Raw genomic sequence first — 25049 nt, 5'->3', positions numbered from 1 at the left:
GTGGTAGAGGACACACCAGCTGTGGGAGAGGACACACCAGCTGTGGGAGAGGACACACCAGCTGTGGGAGAGGACACACCAGCAGTGGTAGAGGACACACCAGCAGTGGGAGAGGACACACCAGCTGTGGGAGAGGACACACCAGCTGTGGGAGAGGACACACCAGCTGTGGGAGAGGACACACCAGCTGTGGGAGAGGACACACCAGCAGTGGAAGAGGACACACCAGCAGTGGGAGAGGACACACCAGCAGTGGGAGAGGACACACCAGCAGTGGGAGAGGACACACCAGCTGTGGGAGAGGACACACCAGCTGTGGAAGAGGACACACCAGCAGTGGGAGAGGACACATCAGCTGTGGGAGAGGACACACCAGCAGTGGTAGAGGACACACCAGCAGTGGGAGAGGACACACCAGCTGTGGGAGAGGACACACCAGCTGTGGGAGAGGACACACCAGCTGTGGGAGAGGACACACCAGCTGTGGGAGATGACACACCAGCTGTGGGAGATGACACACCAGCTGTGGTAGAGGACACACCAGCAGTGGGAGAGGACACACCAGCTGTGGGAGAGGACACACCAGCTGTGGTAGAGGACACACCAGCTGTGGAAGAGGACACACCAGCAGTGGGAGAGGACACACCAGCAGTGGGAGAGGACACGTCAGCTGTGGGAACGCCAGGCCTCGCCCGTACTCAGTTCGGGAATGTTGAATGAGAAATACTGCTGAACTGTCGGCCAGTGAGAAGGCGAGAGTTTAAAGCAGAAAGTCGGTGGCTGAAGACGGTGGCGAGGGACTGGGGACGGTGGCGAGGGACTGGGGACGGTGGCGAGGGGCTGGGGATAGTGGCGTGGGGCTGGGGACGGTGGCGAGGGGCTGGGGACGGTGGCGAGGGACTGGGGACGGTGGCGAGGGACTGGGGACGGTGGCGAGGGACTGGGGACGTTGGCGAGGGACTGGGAACGGTGGCGAGGGGCTGAAGATGGTGGTGAGGGGCTGAAGATGGTGGTGAGGGGCTGAAGACGGTGGGGAGGGGCTGAAGACGGTGGGGAGGGGCTGAAGACGGTGGGGAGGGGCTGAAGATGGTGGTGAGGGGCTGGGGATAGTGGTGAGGGGCTGGGGATAGTGGTGAGGGGCTGAAGACGGTGTTGAGGGGCTGGGGATAGTGGTGAGGGGCTGAAGACGGTGTTGAGGGGCTGGGGATAGTGGTGAGGGGCTGAAGACGGTGGTGAGGGGCTGGGGATAGTGGTGAGGGGCTGAAGACGGTGGTGAGGGGCTGAAGACGGTGGTGAGGGGCTGAAGACGGTAGTGAGAGGCTGAAGACGGTGGTGAGGGGCTGGGAATAGTGGTGAGGGGCTGAAGACGGTGGTGAGGGGCTGGGGATAGTGGTGAGGGGCTGAAGACGGTGGTGAGGGGCTGGGGATAGTGGTGAGGGGCTGAAGACGGTGGTGAGGGGCTGAAGACGGTGATGAGAGGCTGGGGATAGTGGTGAGGGGCTGAAGATGGTGGTGAAGGGCTGGGAATAGTGGCGAGGGGCTGGGGATAGTGGCGAGGGGCTGAAGACGGTGGTGAGGGGCTGGGGATAGTGGCGAGGAGCTGAAGATGGTGGTGTGGGGCTGGGAATAGTGGTGAGGGGCTGAAGATGGTGGTGTGGGGCTGGGGATAGTGGCGAGGAGCTGAAGATGGTGGTGAGGGGCTGGGGATAGTGGCGAGGGGCTGAAGACGGTGGCGAGGGGCTGGGAATAGTGGCGAGGGGCTGAAGACGGTGGTGAGGGGCTGGGGATAGTGGTGAGGGGCTGAAGACGGTGGTGAGGGGCTGGGGATAGTGGTGAGGGGCTGAAGACGGTGGTGAGGGGCTGGGGATAGTGGCGAGGGGCTGAAGACGGTGGTGAGTGGCTGGGGATAGTGGCGAGGGGCTGAAGACGGTGGTGAGGGGCTGGGGATAGTGGCGAGGGGCTGAAGACGGTGGCGAGGGGCTGGGAATAGTGGCAAGGAGCTGAAGATGGTGGTGTGGGGCTGGGGATAGTGGCGAGGAGCTGAAGATGGTGATGAGGGGCTGGGGATAGTGGCGAGGGGCTGAAGACGGTGGTGAGGGGCTGGGGATAGTGGCGAGGGGCTGGGGATAGTGGTGAGGAGCTGGGAATAGTGGCGAGGGGCTGGGGATATTGGTGAGGGGCTTAAGACGGTGGCGAGGGGCTGGGGATAGTGGCGAGGGGCTGAAGACGGTGGTGAGGGGCTGGGGATAGTGGTGAGGGGCTGAAGACGGTGGTGAGGGGCTGGGGATAGTGGCGAGGGGCTGAAGACGGTGGTGAGTGGCTGGGGATAGTGGCGAGGGGCTGAAGACGGTGGTGAGGGGCTGGGGATAGTGGCGAGGGGCTGAAGACGGTGGCGAGGGGCTGGGAATAGTGGCAAGGAGCTGAAGATGGTGGTGTGGGGCTGGGGATAGTGGCGAGGAGCTGAAGATGGTGATGAGGGGCTGGGGATAGTGGCGAGGGGCTGAAGACGGTGGTGAGGGGCTGGGGATAGTGGCGAGGGGCTGGGGATAGTGGTGAGGAGCTGGGAATAGTGGCGAGGGGCTGGGGATATTGGTGAGGGGCTTAAGACGGTGGCGAGGGGCTGGGGATAGTGGCGAGGAGCTGAAGATGGTGGTGAGGGGCTGGGGATAGTAGCGAGGAGCTGAAGATGGTGGTGAGGGGCTGGGGATAGTGGCGAGGGGCTGAAGACGGTGGTGAGGGGCTGGGGATAGTGGCGAGGGGCTGAAGACGGTGGTGAGGGGCTGGGGATAGTGGCGAGGGGCTGGGGATAGTGGCGAGGGGCGCAAGATGGTGGCGAGGGGCTGGGGATAGTGGCGAGGGGCTGAAGATGGTGACGAGGGGTTGGGGATAGTGGCGAGGGGCTGAAGACAGTGGTGAGGGGCTGGGGATAGTGGTGAGTGGCTGAAGACGGTGGTGAGGGGCTGAAGATGGTGGTGAGGGGCTGAAGACGGTGGTGAGGGGCTGAAGACGGTGGTGAAGGGCTGAAGACGGTGGTGAGGGGCTGAAGACGGTGGTGAGGGGCTGGGGATAGTGGTGAGGAGCTGAAGACAGTGGTGAGGGGCTGAAGATGGTGGTGAGGGGCTGAAAACGGTGGTGAGGGGCTGAAGACGGTGGTGAGTGGCTGGGGATAGTGGTGAGGGGCTGAAGACGGTGGCGAGGGGCTGAAGACGGTGGTGAGGGGCTGAAGATGGTGGTGAGGGGCTGAAGACGGTGGTGAGGGGCTGAAGATGGTGGTGAGGGGCTGAAGATGGTGGTGAGGGGCTGAAGATGGTAGTGAGGGGCTGCAGATGGTGGTGAGGGGCTGAAGACGGTGGTGAGGGGCTGGGGATAGTGGTGAGGAACTGAAGACAGTGGTGAGGGGCTGAAGACGGTGGTGAGGGGCTGAAGACGGTGGTGAGGGACTGGGGATAGTGGTGAGGGGCTGAAGACGGTGGTGAGGGGCTGAAGACGGTGGTGAGTGGCTGAAGACGGTGGTGAGGGGCTGAAGACGGTGGTGAGGGGCTGAAGACGGTGGTGAGGGGCTGAAGACGGTGGTGAGGGGCTGGGGATAGTGGTGAGGAGCTGAAGACGGTGGTGAGGGGCTGAAGATGGTGGTGAGGGGCTGAAGACGGTGGTGAGGGGCTGAAGACGGTGGTGAGGGGCTGGGGATAGTGGTGAGGGGCTGAAGACGGTGGCGAGGGGCTGAAGACGATGGTGAGGGGCTGGGGATAGTGGTGAGGGGCTGAAGACGGTGGCGAGGGGCTGGGAACCCAGCAAACAATTTTAGGTTGCCACAACATATCTGGAAAGTATTTGAAAGTATTGGAAACGTTTGTTTTATCGTATCAGATACGATATTGTGTGTGGACTTAAATAGGTTTCCAAAACTTATAACCAAGACATATGTATCTAACACTAATTTGAGATGTTGTGGCAACTTTACACTCCTAACATGAGTCATTCATAATCCATTCATATACCAATATGAATCTCTTATGAAAGGTTTGAGCCTATAATCTGAACCCTTTTCACATCTTTGTGTTTAAAGTTAAATTTCTTGAAATTAAATTATATTTTATATTTTATTATTTTTATTATATTTTATATTATATTATTTTCAATTTAAATATTAAAACCAATTTAAGGGTAAAAAAAATCTAATAATTTATATTTCTTTTATTATTTACTAACAATTATAATTATTTACTAACGGAGAGAGGGGAGGCTGTACGGCGGAGAGTGGCGGCTGTGGCGGACAGTGGCGGCGGTGGCGGATAGTGGCGGCGGGCGGACAGTGGCGGCGGCGGGCGGACAGTGGCGGCGGCGGGCGGACAGTGGCGGCGGGCGGACAGTGGCAGCGGTGGCGGATAGTGGCGGCGGGCAGACAGTGGCGGCGGTGGCGGATAGTGGCGGCTGTGGTGGATAGTGGCGGCTGTGGCGGATAGTGGCGGCGGGCGGACTGTGGCGGCGGGCGGACAGTGGCGACGGTGGGCGGACAGTGGCGGCGGCGGGCGGACAGTGGCGGCGGCGGGCGGACAGTGGCGGCGGCGGGCGGACAGTGGCGGCGGCGGGCGGACAGTGGCGGCGGCGGGCGGACAGTGGCGGCGGCGGGCGGACAGTGGCGGCGGCGGGCGGACAGTGGCGGCGGCGGGCGAACAGTGGCGGCGGCGGGCGGACAGTGGCGGCGGCGGGCGGACAGTGGCGGCGGCGGGCGGACAGTGGCGGCGGCGGGCGGACAGTGGTGGCGGCGGGCGGACAGTGGTGGCGGCGGGCGGACAGTGGTGGCGGCGGGCGGACAGTGGTGGCGGCGGGCGGACAGTGGTGGCGGCGGGCGGACAGTGGTGGCGGCGGGCGGACAGTGGTGGCGGCGGCCGGACAGTGGTGGCGGCGGGCGGACAGTGGTGGCGGCGGGCGGACAGTGGTGGCGGTGGCAGACAGTGGTGGCGGTGGCGGACAGTGGTGGCGGTGGCGGACAGTGGTGGCGGTGGCGGACAGTGGTGGCGGTGGCGGACAGTGGTGGCGGTGGCGGATAGTGGCAGCGGGTGGACAGAGGCGGCGGGCGGACAGTGGCGGCGGTGGCGGATAGTGGCGGCGGTGGCGGATAGTGGCGGCGGGCGGACAGTGGCGGCGGGCGGACAGTGGCGGCGGTGGCAGACAGTGGCGGCGCGGGCGGACAGTGGCGGCGGTGGCGGATAGTGGCGGCGGTGGCGGATAGTGGCGGCGGGCGGACAGTGGCGGCGGGCGGACAGAGCGGCGGCGGGCGGACAGTGGCGGTGGGCGGACAGTGGCGGATAGTGGCGGCGGGCGGACAGTGGCGGCGGTGGCGGATAGTGGCGGCGGGCGGACAGTGGCGGCGGGCGGACAGTGGCGGCAGTGGCGGATAGTGGCGGCGGGAGGACAGTGGCGGCGGTGGCGGCGGGCGGACAGTGGCGGCGGGCGGACAGTGGCGGATAGTGACGGCTGTGGCGGATAGTGGCGGCGGGCGGACTGTGGCGGCGGTGGTGGACAGTGGCGGCGGGCGGACAGAGCGGCGGCGGGCGGACAGTGGCGGTGGGCGGACAGTGGCGGATAGTGGCGGCGGGCGGACAGTGGCGGATAGTGGCGGCGGGCGGACAGTGGCGGCGGGCGGACAGTGGCGGCGGTGGCGGATAGTGGCGGCGGGAGGACAGTGGCGGCGGAGGCGGCGGGCGGACAGTGGCGGCGGTGGCGGATAGTGACGGCTGTGGCGGATAGTGGCGGCGGGCGGACCGTGGCGGCGGTGGTGGACAGTGGCGGCGGGCGGACAGTGGCGGCGGCGGGCGGACAGTGGTGGCGGCGGGCGTACAGTGGTGGCGGCGGGCGGACAGTGGTGGCGGCGGGCGGACAGTGGTGGCGGCGGGCGGACAGTGGCGGCGGTGGTGGACAGTGGCGGCGGGCGGACAGTGGCGGCGGCGGGCGGACAGTGGTGGCGGCGGGCGGACAGTGGTGGCGGCGGGCGGACAGTGGTGGCGGCGGGCGGACAGTGGTGGCGGTGGGCGGACAGTGGCGGCGGTGGGCGGACAGTGGCGGCGGTGGCGGACAGTGGCGGCGGTGGCGGACAGTGGCGGCGGTGGCGGACACTGGCGGCTGTGTCTGGCGGTGGTGGCGGGCGGTGGCGGGCGGCGGCGGCTGTGATGAGTGGTGGTGGCTGTGGTGGGTGGTGGCGGCGGTGGTGGTGGGTGGTGGCGGCTGGCGGTGGTGGTGGCGGCGGCGGCTGGTGGTGGTGGGTGGTGGTGGCGGCGGCGGCTGGTGGTGGTGGGTGGTGGCGGCGGGTGGTGGGTGGTGGCGGCTGTGGTGGGTGGTGGCGATCGGCGGTGGTGGGGGCTGGTGGCGGCTGGCGGTGGCGGCTTGCGGTGGCGACTGTGACAACGGGCGGTGACGGCTGATAGCGGGCGGTGGTGGCGGCTGGTGGCAGGTGGTGGTGGCGGTGGTGGCGGCTGGTGGTGGCGGCTGGTGGCGGGCGGTGGCAGCTGGTGACGGCTGGTGGCAGTGGCAGCTGATGGCGGCTGGTGGTGGCGGTGATGGCGGCTGGTGGTGGCGACTGTGGCAACGGGCGGTGGCGGCTGATGGCGGGCGGTGGTGGCGGCTGGTGGTGGTGGCAGCTGGTGGCGGCTGGTGGCGGGCGGTGGTGGCGGCTGGTGGTGGTGGCAGCTGGTGGCGGCTGGTGGCGGTGATGGCGGCTGGTGGTGGTGGTGATGGCGGCTGGTGGCGGGCGGTGGCGGCTGGTGGTGGCGGCGGCTGGTGGTGGCGGCGGTGGTGGGTGGTGGTGGTGGTGGTGGTGGCGGTGGTGGGTGGTGGTGGCGGCTGTGGTGGGTGGTGGCGGTGGTGTCGGCGGCGGCTGTGGTGGGTGGTGGTGGTGGCGGCGGCGGCTGTGGTGGGTGGTGGCGGCGGCGGCGGCGGTGATGGGTGGTGGCGGCGGTGGTGGTGGGTGGTGGTGGCGGCGGCGGTGATGGGTGGTGGCGGCGGTGGTGGTGATTGGTGGTGGCGGCGGCGGCTGGTGGTGGTGGGTGGCGGTGGCTGGTGGCGGCGGGTGGTGGGTGGCGGTGGTGGGTGGCGGTGGCTGGTGGCGGGTGGCGGCTGGTGGTGGGTGGTGGCAGGTGGCGGCTGGTGGTGGGTGGTGGCGGGTGGCGGCTGGTGGTGACGGGTGGCGGCTGGTGGCGGGTGGCGGCGGGTGGCGGCGGGTGGCGGCTGGTGGCGGCCAGCTGGGACACACCCTTCACCACTGAAGGTCTGAGCTCAACTAACCATATGTCTCTCTCACCCACCAGAACAGTGTTGCCAGCTCACGCTCTCAAAATGTTTCCTTCAAAGATTGTATATTATCTTTGAACAACAAGTTTGATTATCAAGGAAATAATGCATATATTATTGTCACATTAATACTGTGCAATATCTTATTACATTCCTGCTAAATAATAACAGGACAAAAAATCCAACATATATATAAAAACCAACATTAGAGATCACGAGGCCTAGGCCTATCTGTGACCACACATCCTGCTTTGCTGGCCTGCTACCCTCTCACACCTCACACTCTTAACTCTCTCATAATCACTCTCACTCTCAATCACTCTTACGCACTATTACTCACTCTTACTCTCAATCACTCTTACACACTATTACTCACTCTTACTCTCAATCACACTTACGCACTATTACTCACTCTTACTCTCAGTCATCCTTACTCACTCTCATACTCACTCTTACTCTGTCACTCTTACTCTGTCACTCTTACTCTCTGTCACTCTTACTCTCTGTCACTCTTACTCTCTGTCACTCTTACTCTCTGTCACTCTTACTCTGTCACTCTTACTCTGTCACTCTTACTCTCTGTCACTCTTACTCTCTGTCACTCTTACTCTCTGTCACTCTTACTCTGTCATTCTTACTCTCAGTCACCCTTACCCATTCATACTCACTCTCTCACTCTTACTCTCATACTCTTACTCTCAATTACTCTTACTCTCAGTCACTCTTACTCCCAATCACTCCTACTCCCAATCACTCCTACTCTCATTCTTACTCTTACTCCCAATCACTCTTACTCTCAATCACTCTTATTCTCATTCTTACTCTTACTCTCACTCTTACTCTTACTCCCAATCACTCTTACTCCCAATCACTCTTACTCTCAATCACTCTTACTCTCAATCACTCTTACTCTCAATCACTCTTACTCTCATTCTTACTCTTACTCACTCTTACTCTCAATCACTCTTATTCTCATTCTTACTCCTACTCCCAATCACTCTTACTCTCAATCACTCTTACTCCCAATCACTCTTACTCTCAATCACTCTTACTCTCAATCACTCTTACTCTCAATCACTCTTACTCTCACTAACTCTCAATCACTCTTACTCTCACTCTAACTCTCAATCACTCTTATGCACTATTACTCACTCTTACTCTGTCATCCTTACTCTCATACTCACTCTTACTCTGTCACTCTTACTCTGTCACTCTTACTCTCTGTCACTCTTACTCTGTCACTCTTACTCTGTCACTCTTTCTGTCACTCTTACTCTCTGTCACTCTTACTCTTTATCACTCTTACTCAGTCATTCTTACTCTGTCACTCTTACTCACTCTCAGTCACCCTTACCCATTCATACTCACTCTCTCACTCTTACTCTCTTACTCTTACTCTCAATCACTCTTACTCCCAATCACTCTTACTCCCAATCACTCTTACTCTCAATCACTCTTACTCTCAATCACTCTTATTCTCATTCTTACTCTTACTCTCACTGTGGGAACCGACCTGTGAGATTTATATTTATTTAATTTATATGAATTTATATTTACGTTAATTTGTATACTTCGATAGCAATTTGTATAATGATAAGTGGACTGTATTTCTGCAATAATCTCATAATCTCACAAATCGATCCTCTACACATTAGGGGGGGTTTATTAAATTAATATATATGCAGCCAATCAAACTACAGAATTAACTACATACATTGAAGAGGTTCCTTATCTTATAGTACAGCAGGCTAGTCCACCAGGTATAACTAGGGTGTAGACACCAAATTATCCTCTTTGAGGTAGCTTCCATCACCCAGTAACTGGTGCACAAAATCTTCCTCGTCTTGACCTGTCAAAAGGGCGCTAGCTGTGAAGCCAGAAACCTAGTATATGACAGGTATTTCAGAGAAACATTGTACATGGAACAATAAAGACCTGGCTTAATTACCTTTAGTATGAGGCGATTTCGCGTTCTAACCGGCTAACCCTACCCAATGACATTAATGGCCACTAATGATAGATAATGGGTTTCGGAAAGAACACTTAACTTGAATTTGTAGACAGCGTGTTGATAATGGTACACTTTTAGTTTCCATAACACTACGTCCAAGTAAATTTAACAGGAGCCGAATTTGCTCCCGTGTGAGCCTCTGGTCTAGTCTCAACAATGGCTGCATCTAACACTCCATACTATTGACGCTTGGCCGACATTGTCCAGATATGATAGGAGCCAAATTTGCTCCACACGTCTCGGAGGTGACACAACAATGGCTGCCCTCCTTCCTCACTCTGACGCCTGGCTTACATTGTCCACATGTCAGAAAGCGATAGAAGGGTCACATTTACTCTACTTTAATATTGATAATTAAGTTAATTTATATAAGATGTTTTATGATGGTAAAGTCCAAAGACTAATGTATTTAAGAATAATTCCCAGCAGAATAGCTGGTGAATTATAATAGTATGTGGTGATGATATCCCGTTTTCTATAGACGGTAATTTCACTACAAGTTACGTTTTCTATGGGTAACTTGTTTATACAATACAGCTATTATCTGTATGATTATTAAATGGTGTCGGATTTTCCGACACTCACTCTTACTCCCAATCACTCTTACTCTCAATCAATCTTACTCTCAATCACTCTTATTCTCATTCTTACTCCTACTCTCACTCTTACTCCTACTCCCAATCACTCTTACTCCCAATCACTCTTACTCCCAATCACTCTTACTCCCAATCACTCTTACTCTCAATCACTCTTACTCTCAATCACTCTTACTCTCAATCACTCTTACTCTCAATCACTCTTACTCTCACTCTAACTCTCAATCACTCTTACTCTCATACTCACCCTTACTCTCAATCACTTTTACTCTCACTCTTACTCATTCTGTCACCCTTACTCTCACTCTTACTCACTGTCACTCTTACTCTCAGTCACTCTTACTTATACTCACTCTTACTCACACTTACACACTCTCTGGCACTCTCGCTCACCTTCAGTCACTCTTACTCACTCTTACCCACTCTCGCTCACTCTTACTCACTCTAGTTAATAAGAACACGCCAATATAAGACAACAAAACATTTTCAGATTCTTTCACACCACTTTCCAGCAACTTTTATAATTTATATAAATTATCTTAGGGAATAATACATAAATTATATATTTAAACATGATATTAGTGTTTAGTGGAATGCATAAGGAGTCAAATTGTGTTAAAAAGAGCGATTTTTAGAAAATTTGGAAAACTACTTTTTTCTGATCATATTATAACAAAATGGATTTTGAACGTTTCACTCAGCCAATATATATCATTCACAATTTATTAATGAATTTAAAAAAAAAAAAAACATAAATTTTATATATAAACATGTAAAAACTATTTGTAATACATAAGGAACAAAAAAGTTGTAGAAAAACAATTTATTATAAAACCTTTGTGTTTGGATTTTTTTATTAAAAGTTTCTCAAAGGCTCTCCTGCACCATTCTCAATGCAAATCATTCCCACGCCTATGGGAAGAGATAGACAAACGTTTTCTAGATGATTTGTGTTTGCTGGGAATATAGTGGCGAGGGGCTGGGGATAGTGACGAGGAGCTGAAGATGGTGGTGAGGGGCTGGGAATAGTGGCGAGGGGCTGGGGATAGTGACGAGGAGCTGAAGATGGTGGTGAGGGGCTGGGAATAGTGGCGAGGGGCTGAAGATGGTGACGAGGGGCTGGGGATAGGGGCGAGGGGCTGAAGGTGGTGGCGAGGGGCTGAAGGTGGTGGCGAGGGGCTGGGGATAGTGGCGAGGGGTTGAAGATAGTGGCGAGGGGCTGGGGACGGTGGGGAGGGGCTGGGGATAGTGGCGAGGGGCTGAAGATAGTGGCGAGGGGTTGAAGATGGTGGCGAGGGGCTGGGGATAGTGGCGAGGGGTTGAAGATAGTGGCGAGGGGCTGGGGATAGTGGTGAGGGGCTGAAGATGGTGGGGAGGGGCTGGGGACGGTGGGGAGGGGCTGGGGATAGTGGCGAGGGGCTGGGGATAGTGGTGAGGGGCTGAAGACGGTGGGGAGGGGCTGGGGATAGTGGCGAGGGGCTGGGGATAGTGGTGAGGGGCTGAAAACGGTGGGGAGGGGCTGGGGATAGTGGCGAGGGGCTGAAGATGGTGGGGAGGGGCTGGGGACGATGGGGAGGGGCTGGGGATAGTGGCGAGGGGTTGAAGACGGTGGGGAGGGGTTGGGGAAAGTGGTGAAAGGCTAGGGACGGTGGTGAGGGGCTGGGGACGGTGGCGAGAGGCTGGGGACGATGGGGATGATGGGGACGGTGGCGAGGACCTGGGGACGATGGGAAGGGGCTGGGGACGGTGTGGAGGGGCCGCGGATAGTGGCGAGGGGCTGAAGGCGGTGGGAGGGGCTAGGGACGGTGGGGAGGGGCTGGGGATAGTGGCGAGGGGCTGGGGATAGTGGCGAGGGGCTGAAGACGGTAGCGAGTGACTGGGGACGATGGGGAGGGGCTGGGGACGGTGGGGAGGGGCTGGGGACGGTGGGGAGGGGCTGGGGACAGTGGGGAGGGGCTGGGGACGGTGGGAAGGGGCTGGGGACGGTGGGGAGGGGCTGGGGACAGTGGGGAGGGGCTGGGGACGGTGGGGAGGGGCTGGGGACGGTGGGGAGGAGCTGGGGACGGTGGGGAGGGGCTGGGGACGGTGGGGAGGGGCTGGCGACAGTGGGGAGGGGCTGGGGACGGTGGGGAGGAGCTGGGGACGGTGGGGAGGGGCTGGGGACGGTGGGGAGGGGCTGGGGATGGTGGGGAGGGGCTGGGGATGGTGGCGAGGAGCTGGGGACGGTGGGGAGGGGCTGGGGACGGTGGAAGGGGCTGGGGACGGTGGCGAGGAGCTGGGGACGGTGGGGAGGGGCTGGGGACGGTGGGGGAGGGGCTGGAGACGGTGGGGAGGGGCTGGGGACGATGGGGAGGGGCTGGGGACAGTGGGGAGGGGTTGGGGACGGTGGCGAGGGGCTGGGGACGGTGGCGAGGAGCTGGGGACGGTGGGGAGAGGCTGGGGACGGTGGGGAGGGGCTGGGGACGGTGGGGAGGGGCTGGGGACGGTGGGGAGGGGCTGGGGACGGTGGCGAGGGGCTGGGGACGGTGGCGAGGGGCTGGGGACGGTGGCGAGGAGCTGGGGACGGTGGGGAGGGGCTGGGGACGGTGGGGGAGGGGCTGGGGACGGTGGGGAGGGGCTTGGGACGATGGGGAGGCTGGGGATGGTGGCGAGGGGCTGGGGATGGTGGCGAGGGGCTGGGGACGGTGGCGAGGGGCTGGGGACCTAGGACAAAATATTATCTACATTAAATCCTACAGCATTCAGGACCGTATAATATAATTTCGAACATTTATGTGGGAAATCACACGCAATAATAAATAAACTCGTGCCGTTCACCGAGATATATACGTTGCTCAAGGCGGAATTGTTAAAATATAATGGGTTTAAGGTATAATTTCCAGAAATGGCTTCCATATCAATAATGGCCATGTATAATTTCTCAGGGATCACTCCACCCCAGGGCTGGTCCATAGTTAATTATTTTTGGCCCTGACCTAGAATATAGGTTTTAAATAAGGTTTTATCAAATATATACGTTACTGCTCCATTATTTTGGGCGAGTGCTCTGTTAATAGCTAGTAACCCAGAAGGGAATGGGTTAATCTATCGATCCATAAGCGGGCCATATTTATATTATATTTATAATTAGCAGTTGCTGTATCACTGCCAATAACCCATTTATCACTATTTAACTCCAAACGTATTCTTACATCTACGTTATCCAGTAAATACTCGCTAATAGATGCAATATCCAGCAGTAATTTAAAGCACGTATAAATGCCGTGTTCTTTCATATTAGCCATTTTCTCATCCTGATCTATCGTGGTCGTAGCAAAATACTGCGTATCAATTTTATTGGGTATCGTTAGCGCCTCTTCTTTATAAAAATGCGCTAGATGCTTAAAACCATCAATTTTACTTCTGGAAAGAGTCGTTAGCAGCTTTATATACACCCAATATGAAAATAAAGAATTACTTTCAACTACTTGTTCGTTGAAATACACCACCACTGTTTTAAAAAGTGTTTGTGATAATCCATTGGCGACAGTCACTTTTTTGCCCGAATCTATTGCGGCGTCAGCTTCTGTTATTCTAACCCCACTTCTAGGGCTAGGGATGACAAATCCAGGAAATGACCAGGAATGCCAGGGATTCTAAATTCTATATACGAGTCTTTAAATTTATTAATTCCTAAATTAACAGGTAAAATATCAATATTTTTCCTGCTGGCTATAGTGGACTCAATCATACGTGCTGAATTAAGTTTGGGGAATCCATCTGTTACAGCCACTGTATAACTTTCCAAAGGGGATTGTAGCCCCGCTCTTAGTGTAGTAGTAGTATTCATGCTGGATGCTATGAAAGGAATGAATTGCAATTTACACAAACACGTCATTATATCTCTTATTCTTCTTATTCTGTTTTGTGAAACTGCGAATAAGTGCTAATTTTGTGGCCTTAGCCTTTCTCTTAGACTTTTTCCGCCTTTTACCACCACCTAAAATCTGACGCCCAACTCCCTTCAATGATTCAATCCCATGCTTCTTCATTGACTTTTTAAAGGAATGTTCGCCTGTTTGCATGTCTTGCAATACATTCTGACCCATATTTAAGACGGCAGGAGCGAGGGTTCTCATTAAAAATGGGGCTGCTTTACGGGCTAAACCAGTGAGGAAACTGAATATACCACCTCCTCTTATATGACTCCTATTGAATATTCTAATATCACTCAGCCCACCTCCTTTATATGAGGCAGGTGGGCTAATTAAGAATAATGTTTCGTCTACAGAAGGAGGGATCAAATTGACGCGCATTTTGTAGCTTGCAGATGAGTAATGAGGCTCGGAACTGTAATGTCCGTATTATATAGACCCAATTCGGGGTCGTATATGTAAAACAGCTGTTGTGCTTCCTCGTTTATCAAAATCAATAGGGGTGCCATTAGGATCTGTTACTGCAATACTTATACTATCCAGTACATTTGCATTTAGAGGTTTATATAGTTTCCTATTCATGTTTTCACCACCCTGCAAAGACACTACGTCCAATATATTCACTAATAAATTCCCGTACATCGTGGGTGCTATTTTATCGCAATAAACACATAATTAATCCATCATGCCCCTGGGTTGTGGAGGGTAGGGACACGTGTCTGATATGGGTGTTTCATCCAAATAATTCTTGTGTACATATATATCATAATGTTTATGCTGATCAGTCCCCAAAACCTTGCCGATGCTCGCCCCAAAAGATAGGGAAATCCTACATATCGCTCGATTATCATCATAATACAATACATTCTCATCGCTGCTCGCGGTATTGAACTTTACTCTATTGGAAATCGATCCATATTTAATATATGCATCTGCATATCTCGGGAAATGCGTCTTATAGACATCAGACACAAAACTCAAATCGTTCGGTGAAAATATATTGGTAATTTCACTATTGATGGCGTATATAATTTTCTTTATGCCCCCAGCTAAAATATTAGATTTCGGTAGAAATTTAGAATGTTTGTAACTAATTCCTTTAACATCTAGGTACATAATTCTCACGTGGATATAACTTTCCAGATCATCTGATCTTATTATGTAATATGATGAAGGCAATAATATATTCTGGAGACACATTTCGTAGGAACGTCTAGAATCCAGCACGAGTTGATTATACAGTCTGTTTTCAAAAGCACTAGGTACATTATTAGGAAATAAATCTGTATTAGAAACACTAGTAGTGTAAATAACGTGGGAATCCATTGCTGGACTATGAATGAATTAACTAAAAACAAAACAGCACATCTATTTATAAACTCACCTTTAATAGGCTAGCCATGGTGTTCCTCCACCAATTTTAGGGCGTTTAGTTTCTCCAGCAGTTCTAGTAGGAGCATACGTCCGTTTTCTTCTTAGGAGCACGTCATCATTAAATACTTGTTTACGAGATTCTGTATTCCTAAACATTTCTCGTGGAGTTGAGGTTAAAGAGATGAATAATTTAACCAGCGGTAATTTTTCTCGTGGGAATACAGAGCGGTGAATTGTCATTTTAGTTAAAATATCATCAATTATGTTTAATCCAGTCACTGGCATTTGCGGATTCCCATTGACGTCCCATTGCACCATCTTGCTTTCATCAAAATAATTCAACAGTGAAGTAGCATAATCATGATCTTTAGCTCTCAATTTTAAATGTACCAAATGTACTATTGAAGGATTAGCTCGTACTGAAACTGGTGCTACTGTTGTAGTTGCTGGCGAGACAGGTGTTGGAGCTAGTAATGGCGCTACTTCTGCTTTTTTTACTACTGCTACTTTAGCAGGTTCCTCATCGATGGATTTACGAGGTACTAGATAATATTCTTTTATTTTTTATTTATTAAATAGCCTCGTAATTAGAGGAGCCGCTATGGGTAATAATATACCGAGGATGCTGCCTCCTTTGCAAGTCAATAAAATGCGCTTTTTGTTTGAAATTGAGGGTTTCTTGCAATCCAGCGAATGCAAGATGTCTGTATTTCTTCAATTTGACTATAACTTTCTTTTTAACCGGAAGCCAATTTTTCAGAAAATTTTTGAAAATCTCTGACAAGCAATGAATATGTGGTTTTTTAAACTGAGCAATCATTTTTTTCCTGGCTGAGGAATTGAGTTTGCTCAGCAAGGTCACCAACTCTCTGTACTTGTATACTAATGGCTTCTTCATATCTTCACCAATTCATCAGCATCAATCCACTGATCAAATGAAGAGTTATAGCCTTCGTACCTCACTTTATACTGTAATTTATTATTGGGTAATGTACGTTTACGTAGCACCTTCTCAATATTAAATGCAGTTGGTAAATGGGTTAGGGTTAATTCTTCCTTATAAAACCCTCCGTCAATAGGCTGTTATTCAAATCTTGTAAAAAAATATAATGGGATAGGCTGGTTTTTATCTATACGAATAATTCTGAAAATTTCTTCTGTGTTTTGTCTAGCAAAACCTTTCTTGAATGTAGAGAGAACAGCTAATAGAGAACTAAGACCCGCTTCAGGTATGTCCTTACTTTTATACATGAGATTGAACTGTTTCTTATATCTTGTGGACGAGATAAAGCATGAACGTCAACTGGAGTCCGACCACCCAACCCTCTGTGGGGTGTTGTGTTATACGCCTTTATGATATCAGGCAATATGGGCAGATATCTCGACGTATTGTGCGCAGTCATATATTTATAAACCTTGGTTTTCATGGTACGTATAAAGCGTTCGGCGATGGCGGCTTTTGTTTCTTGAGAAAATACACTATATAGTTTAATATTTTTGGCTGATAACATTCGTTGCATATGAGAATTATAAAATTCACCCCCTTGATCTGTATTAATTTTACGTATTCCTTGGAAATATGAGGATTCCAATATGTTTTTCAGAGCTTTACTCACAGTCTGCCCGTCTTTGCATTTCAGAGGTGCGACTTGCGCATACCGTGAAAAAATATCGACACAGACGAGAATGTATTTAATATCATCATTATGTTTAGCTAATAACTCCATTTCTGCTAAACCACAGGCTAAATATATACGGGGTTTAGGACTCAGTACCTTTCGTCGCTGAAATTTGCGAGGTTTTAATGTGTGCAAAGTGTAGGCTTTAGACGATTTCAAGTATTCTTTGACATCTGATAAAGTAATATCAGGCTTTATGGTTTTTGCAGCTTTATACATCCTATTGATCCCCCCTAACCCTCCTGTGGATGCGGGGTTATAATAAATTTTATCTAGTACGTTCTCCATCTTCTAATAAAGTGATATCGGATTGTATGGTTTTAGTTGTTTTATACACCCGATATTCCAACCCCCCTAACATCCCCTTGTGGTTGTTGTTGTGGGAACACATCCAATACACCCAACCCCACTAACCTCCCCTTGTGGTTGTTGTTTTCATCTAGTACGTTCACCATTGGTATACAATTTCGTATGGTTGCTCACCAACAATATTGCTATGGAAGGTGGTGATGCGTTCAGGGGTTTTCACCCCTAAATCCACCAATAAATACCCATAAGGTTTACTGATGGCTTTCTTGTAGATATCCAAAAGGTTTTTAGAATCTGGTTTTCCAAATAACTGCTGCCCTAAAGTCTCAATTTGAGCTAAATCTCTAGATTTCACTAGTATAACATGGGAGGCATTTCAATTAATACTTCTAGCATATTTCCCAGAGAAAAATATATTTTTGGTAATTAATATACACGAAATAGCGAGATGTCTGCCTTTAGTGAAGATATCAGACACAATTTTGGACTTAGCAAATTCGATGAACAAGTCATCGATAATAATTAAAATAGGTGAGTCGTCTCTACGTTCATCCAAAGGGTTAATAATTACAGAATGAGCTATTATTTTCTTGTTAATTACTGGATCGTCTAGCAATGCTCTGTAAATGCCGCAGCATATAATAATAATGGAGAATTTCAGATGATATTTTTGTACGAGTTTAGTGCACAAATGAGATTTCCCGCCATTGGAAAATCCTGCAATGATTATTCTGCTGGGTTCATTGAAAATAACGAGTTGTTCTTCAGTGATAGGTGAACTATCCATGACTCGTGTTGGGTTTGTACTGACATTAGTATGATAAGGACATTATATTTAAACATGGGAGGTTTATAAAAACATCAAAGTATACATTTCATATTTTTTTATTTTTTTGCATAGAACATTTTCAAAACATAGGTTAGGGGGCAGGCTTTATAAAAACATCAGAGTATACGTTTCACAATCTTTATTTTTTATGTAGAACAGAACATTTTCAACAAAGGTTAGAGGAGACTGCATTTTCAGAACATCAGTACTGAGTCAGGCGCCGGCATTTTTGTTCAAACATCAATGGCAGGTTAGGGGAGGTAGCAATTTTTTCAAACCCAAAGATAGGTTAGGGGAGGTAGCAATTTTTTCAAACCCAAAGATAGGTTAGGGTAGGTAGCAATTTTCAAATACAAAGATAGGTTAGGGGAGGTTGCAATTTTTCCATCGCCAATTTCTTCAGACACTAATTGCGAGGATACGTCTTGTTCACCAGTGCATCGCGTTTTCCCCACATGTTGAATATGGGATGGAATCCGCGTCTTGAAGGACGTGCAGCAGGTGCAGGTACCTCCTCCTCCTTATTCTCTTCTTCATAAATTTCTGCTCGAGATATATCAGGGTGTGCATACGCTAAAGACTGTGTAGGACTCAGTACATAACGTTTATCGTCAAAGGCGGACAATCCACGTTTTGTAGTGAGACAGGTACACATACAGCCTTTAACATTCCTAATAGATCTGGATTGAAACCGCTGCCAAATATTTACCTCCAAAGCACTTTGGAAAGCTGAATGAGTGAGTTTAGACTGATGATAAGTGGGGATTCCTTTACAACGACCGATCTGAACCTGATCTTGAGTGAGAATTGAGTACATTTTAGGCTTCAATGCGATGAGCTCCTTAATGATTTTGGCTCCAACTTCCGATTTTAACAAACCCAGTTGACCTTTGCGCGAGTCACCGAAATAGGGATTTTGAGGAGGGAAATTGCTGAAATCCATATGCTGAGACAAAGGCAGTTTACTTAATTCCTCACAAGCATTTGGACAGGTCAATTCAATCAAATACGAATCTGTATCCGTATACAGCAATCTATCTTTGTCTCCATAATGAACTTTGACCGTATTGTACCAAAAATTATACAGGATCCTCTTAGCTATTTGCAGGATCTGGAACCCCAAATAGGTTGGTGTATTGACTTTGAGATTGTTTTTTGACTGTGCAAATGACTCTGTCTTCGCTCAACAAAATACACCGTTTGAAGAACGGATTGTGTGCAAGCTTTTGGAATTTGTCTCGAGATGTAACTAAATAATGCTGATCACCATATTTACTCATATTTGTTAAACTCTTGCCGTAAATTGCATTTGATACCAGCTTGAAAGCTTTACCCTTAATGGTACAAGGTGTATTCGAACGTTCACGAGCATTTGTTTCGACAAATTCCTTAAGGTACTTGCTGTGTCGGAATTCATAAACTGCATTTACCTTAGCTACTTCCAATCCCAATTTCATCAGCATCTGAAGCAAATCTAAACTGACCAAGTAATCGTTTTGAGGGAGATGGGAGGCAATTAATTTATTGTTTTTCTTGGGGAGTTTGCGATCTTTGGTATTTAAAATGTGTTTGCTATAATCGGACAGAAGATCAGTAGAAATATTAGCGTGTGACAGGGTTAAGGGTAAGTCATCGGTGTATCTGGCCACCTCAGGTGTGACATGCTTAGTATCACACATGACCCAATACCCCTTATCCCCATCACAAGCAATATTTCCCAATCCTTGTTGGAGCCAATCATTACATTCAGCATCAGATAATTTATGGATCCCGGCATGAGGTAGCAGTTCTGTCATACAGGTGGCATATAAGCCATTAAAATCTAAATACAAAATATATTTATTAGTGCTAGAAGGATCAGCACCCATATGCTCATTTTGTACACTTGTGTGTTGTCGTACAACAGAGGTAAATCCACCTCTTATATTTCTACGCAATACATCGTACAAATGGAGATCAGAAATAGAGTCCAAGACAACTTGACTCTTAAACAAGAAAGGGTCCCATGCAAAACTAGATAACGAGACATAGTGAGTAATGTCTAACTTGTACAGCTTAAGCATGGTCTTACACCATACAGTAAACACATCACACAATAGTCCAGTATCTACTTTCAAATAGACCTTCAAGTAATCCCCAATGGTCTTGCATTCCGCTAATCTAAAGACTTCTTTAGTCTTTAGATTATAGAGACCGATTATAAACATAATCGGTCTCGCCTATCCCCTCGTGCTTTAAACTATTGTAGAAGGCTTCGGGAGGAGGAAGAGCCGGTTCATTTAATTTCTTCAAAGATGAAATATAATCATAACAGAATACCTGTTTGCCTGTCTTTAATAAATGGTGGGCAGCTACAGGGACGTCATCTAGCATAACTGAGGTGTAAGTGGTGGGTTTACCTTCCTTGATATATTCTTTAGCTAGTTTTTCCAGCGCACCATTTAGTAAAGCCAGACTATCCATAAACCGAAGTTTACCGATATCTACTTTCATGAACTTAAATCCATCTTTGGAGGCAATATCAATTTTACGGTTGGGGTGGTTAGACAATTCATTTAAAATTACCCAGAGGTCATAAGCCGCATTGTGAGAGAATGTATACAAATATTTATAAGAATTTCTGCATAACATGTTACACCTACGGCAATAGGCAGCTAGATAATTAATAAATTCAATAGCATGATTATGATGACTTAGCTTGTCCTTATTTCATTTGTATGGCCTATAACACATTTCAAATGTGGTTTGCCGTCTATAGGCTTGCCAATGTTTACGTGTCATAGATATTTTGTATTTAGGCATGGTAGATTTAATTCTCTTCCATGACTTCTCCAAAGTATCTATGAAATGATTCACAGGGTCATCCCCCATATACGTTAATTTCTCTACCACCTCCAATTCCCTGTTGATGATGATATAAGCATCACACACAGAGATCACACTAACGTGATGCATCAAATGAACAAATCAATATGAACAGATTTGTTCGTTTCATGATATAAGCATATACTACAGCTTTGTGACGCTTCTCAATCATGCCTTGGGGATTGGAGGGGTCCAACAAGCACTCGAAATCATCATATGCTGTGTGAGAAGGACCAAAGGCACGACCGTAATTCTTGAACTTGATTTTATGACCTTCAGGGTAAAATTTTAATGTTTAACTTTGCATGACTCTTCGTCATCCCGCATAGCATCAGGTGACAAATGAATTAAGCACGAATGACAAAAAATATGACTGTTTGGAATATTGTATGTATTGCCGTGCATGTTGCGAACATACTGATTGAAATCTTTAATGAGCACAAGATGCTGATCGTCTAGCATGAGCAATGGTACTTTAGGAGCGGAATGTTCCCTACCTTTTCTAGCTAAGCTAATATTAGTACCGGTTATCTTCACGAGTTAGCACATAGATAAATATAATTTATTTATACTTTCTTTTTTATTGATGTTGTCATAAGTAATAGGTATTTCTATATCCTCACTCCAACGGACAAATCTAAGACACCACCTGGCTGACTTGGAGCGTGCTCTGATATTATCTAAATGCATCCCCCGAGCAAGACATATATGTGCGGCCAAACACTGGATCAAACACCCATTTTGTTCCCCTTTAGGGTTGAAAACATGTCTCAAACCGTGCAATTTATCTGGATATGGCACGTATTCCCCAAGACGGATAGGATGTTGAACTGCTATGGAATTGATATAAAACAGAAATGTTTTGAATTGCTAGACTTGAACCTTCTGTCTCGGCAAAGAACTCTTCTAACTTATTATCCAATTCAGCAATCCATTGATCTACGACAACAATGGCCTCATGCCTAGATACAGTGCGTTGTTCAGCCCTTATGGGCAACTCTCCATCAAAATCAGGTTCATTTTCTTGATTAAGCCGTTGTAAATTAAAAGGAAAATCAGGGTAAATTAAAAGGGCAGGAGGGAAATTTGGGTGAACGGCATCAAATAAGGATTCTATTTGCAGAATAAATTAATCGCGATATATAGTTAATTAATATGCACGGTCACCTTGGGCATAATCTGAGATGCTATATGAATAGCGTATGTAACCCCCATTGAAATTATTAATCACTTCTAGTACTTCTGGTAGAGGAGGAAGTACAACATCTACCTGCTGTTGCTGCTGTTCCTGAGGTGGTGGGGGAGAATTGGCGATAGGCTGGCTGGCTTTCATATCGGAATCTGCTTCCCAAACCAAATGCAGAGAGTCGTCACTGTCCTCCAGTTGCGAATCTATAAGAAACAAGAATAATGTTTTTTGATAAAATTAAATATAGGAAGTTTAATAATATTAATGTTGTTATTGAAATATGCAAATAATAATAATAATAATTGCGGACGTTACTTTCAATTAGAACTTTCCCTGTTGCCATTTCCTTCTGGTGTTGGTGAGCGAGCTTGACTCATGCTGGGCTCTTCACCACCTCCTCCACGAGGATATTCTTCCTCCACCTCCACTACCTGCTGAGTTGGCGAGCCTAAAATCATGTAAATGATAATGATAATAATTGACGATGATGAATTGGGAATGGCATTGCAGAATAGTGTAATTGACTTACTTTCATATTAGACGCTTGGTGCGATGATGCATCTGAGTGCTCTGAATCAGAACTAGTATCAGACTCGGGGTCATCTAGATACATGCAAAATGGACATGCATCGGGGTGGCCACCTGTAGATTTAGATTAATTTATATAGTTAAACATATATATTTTTAAGAAATGCTGCATAGATGTATAGCTCTACAGCTAATTGTAAATAATAATTCATATATAAATTTAGCTGCTATTGAACAATTTTCTATAGTATCTATAAATATACTATGACTTGTAACAGATGTTATAACCACAAGGATACTTACGGGTAGCTCAAAGAACTTTGGAGCACGAGGGACAATTCTTATTATAATGTCCACGAGATATCTCTGAACATTGCATACAGTAAATAACACACTGATGCCAAGGTTTGGTGGTGAAGGTTATCCTACATTCAGCACATCTCGCCTGGCACAGGTGGAATGGTCCTAGTTTAGGAGCCTTGCAAAGTTCACAAATATACATGGTTGAGTTGATAGATACGAGACAGCGAAGTTGGTTAATGCACAAGTGCTGGAGCTAGTTCAGAGTGTTAGCACAGGAAGCCTGAGTTTGACTACCCTTTGGGCTGGGGAAGGTCCTTATAAGGACAGCTCGCCTGCTGCCGGATGTACGATTCTCTCAAATTGCAGTACGTCATTTGGGCGGCTGTTATACTTTTGAACTTATCACTGAATAATGATTACAGTTGTTGTTGACTAAAATGTATATTCGTAAACCTCTGATTAGGTTAGGTTAGGTGGGGGGATGGTTAGTCCAGCCATTTTGAATAATAAATTAAAAAACAGTGCATATGCAGGTAGGACGCTAAGGGCCGCATTGGCCCTCTGGTGACGTCATATATAGTTCAACAGTCAGGTGCTGTGCTGCCTTAACACTTACATGCTAATTGCTAATAATACCCTATCCCTATACTGAGGTCGCTTTTCGTGATGTCGCTAAAGAACAACAACTGGTCTGTAGAATGCATTTGTTTGTTATATAATAAGTTAGGTTTGATAGGGTTTATGAAATGAATAAAAGAAAATATGAGCGAAAATACGAACCAATGTAGCTGAATATCGCCTGTGATGTCACAGAGTACAGTTGAGGTATTGGGAGTGATTAAGAGTTCACACTAATGTGTGAACCTCATTTACCTCATTTAATGTGGAATGAACCTCATTTAATGTGTGAACCTCATTTACCACGTCGGCTAGAAGCTTTGAGCTCATTATCGGCTCGCACCGCATTAGGGATGAGAGACGTCAGAAAGAAGGTAACTGCAGAAGGCCTTATTTCAAAACATGAGAGGCTTGCTTTTACTAAATGAGTATTTTGACTTGTTATATGCTACAGGTAAGGTGTGGGAGGCATGTTTTGAGCGAATGTGCAACGTGTATATGGTTAGAGACAATATTGGATTACTACTAAACTCGCATTGAAATCACCCTGCCTGGGGGGGCTCTGTTTTCATATAAATGACTGATAGCGGTTTTTAATTTTTTAATTACCCATGTTTAATAAGCAATCCTTGAAGAAAGATTGACAAAGCTTAAATTACATTATCTGCAAAGGCAAAGAAATAGATGTGTGACTGAATGGTCATAGTAAAGGGGGATATTAATAGCCTATTAAACATATCAACATGAGACAGAACAGGAATAAATTTAATAGGTTTTAGATTTAGGAAAAGACCAGGGTAAATACAGGTAACCAGAGGTGAACTCGAAAATGCACATTAGTTCATGCACTGTGTTGCTCCCCTTTGTTTCATATGAATGGATTTCATTCCTATGCTCAATAAACGATCCTTTGCCGGACACTATAAATATAAAGCTTCTTGATAAGTAAGAGGAATAAATAGGACCTTCTGATTATTAATAGAGCTACATTATTGATGCCAATAAATGGAAAAGAAAGGGGGTTATTATTTGGGAATAGACCTACTGCACTTTATCTAACAGCGTCAGTTCATGTTTTGGTTGATATAGAGTGGAAATAAATAGGAGATCCAGTAAAAGGCCTTGTGCAGTTTCATTTCTTATGTTTAATATGCTATCTTATCTATAAAATGAACTTTGAAAATGGGAACCATTAGGAAAATGGATTTAAATGTGCTATTTCAGTTAACTGACTTATTCAGGGAAAATGAAGATTGGACAGCTGATGACGTCACTTGTCCATTAGCGATACCTGTGCACGGGTCATTAGGGTAACAAAATTTGGATACTCCAGGAGCCGGCCTTTTAATCCCACCCCCAGGCAAGTTGAAGACTGGCTAGCCGGTGACGTCATTGACCATTGACGATGCCTGTGCATGGGTCGCTGGGGTAACAAAATTTGGGTACGCCAGGGACCGATCTTTTAATCCCCTTGAACGAAATTTTCAGGAGTGAGGAGGGAGCCTTTTAGCACTCCTTTAAGGAAAATTATATATGTTCAAAGGATG

The 25049-nt window shown here is 48.5% G+C and overlaps 1 protein-coding gene across 1 annotated transcript; it reads right to left on the bottom strand.

The window, feature by feature from the left end:
• Positions 1–698: 698 nt before the first annotated feature.
• On the bottom strand, positions 699–3818 carry LOC138363675 (uncharacterized). Its single transcript, XM_069323058.1, has one exon. The coding sequence runs from the start codon at positions 3816–3818 to the stop codon at positions 699–701; it is 3120 nt and encodes a 1039-aa protein (XP_069179159.1).
• Between the last annotated feature and the right edge of the window lie 21231 nt (positions 3819–25049).

The sequence above is a fragment of the Procambarus clarkii genome, chromosome 1 (assembly GCF_040958095.1).
Source record: "Procambarus clarkii isolate CNS0578487 chromosome 1, FALCON_Pclarkii_2.0, whole genome shotgun sequence".
In the NCBI taxonomy this organism is placed as follows: Eukaryota; Metazoa; Arthropoda; class Malacostraca; order Decapoda; family Cambaridae; genus Procambarus; species Procambarus clarkii.
This window is presented reverse-complemented; position numbering and strand designations above follow the sequence as displayed.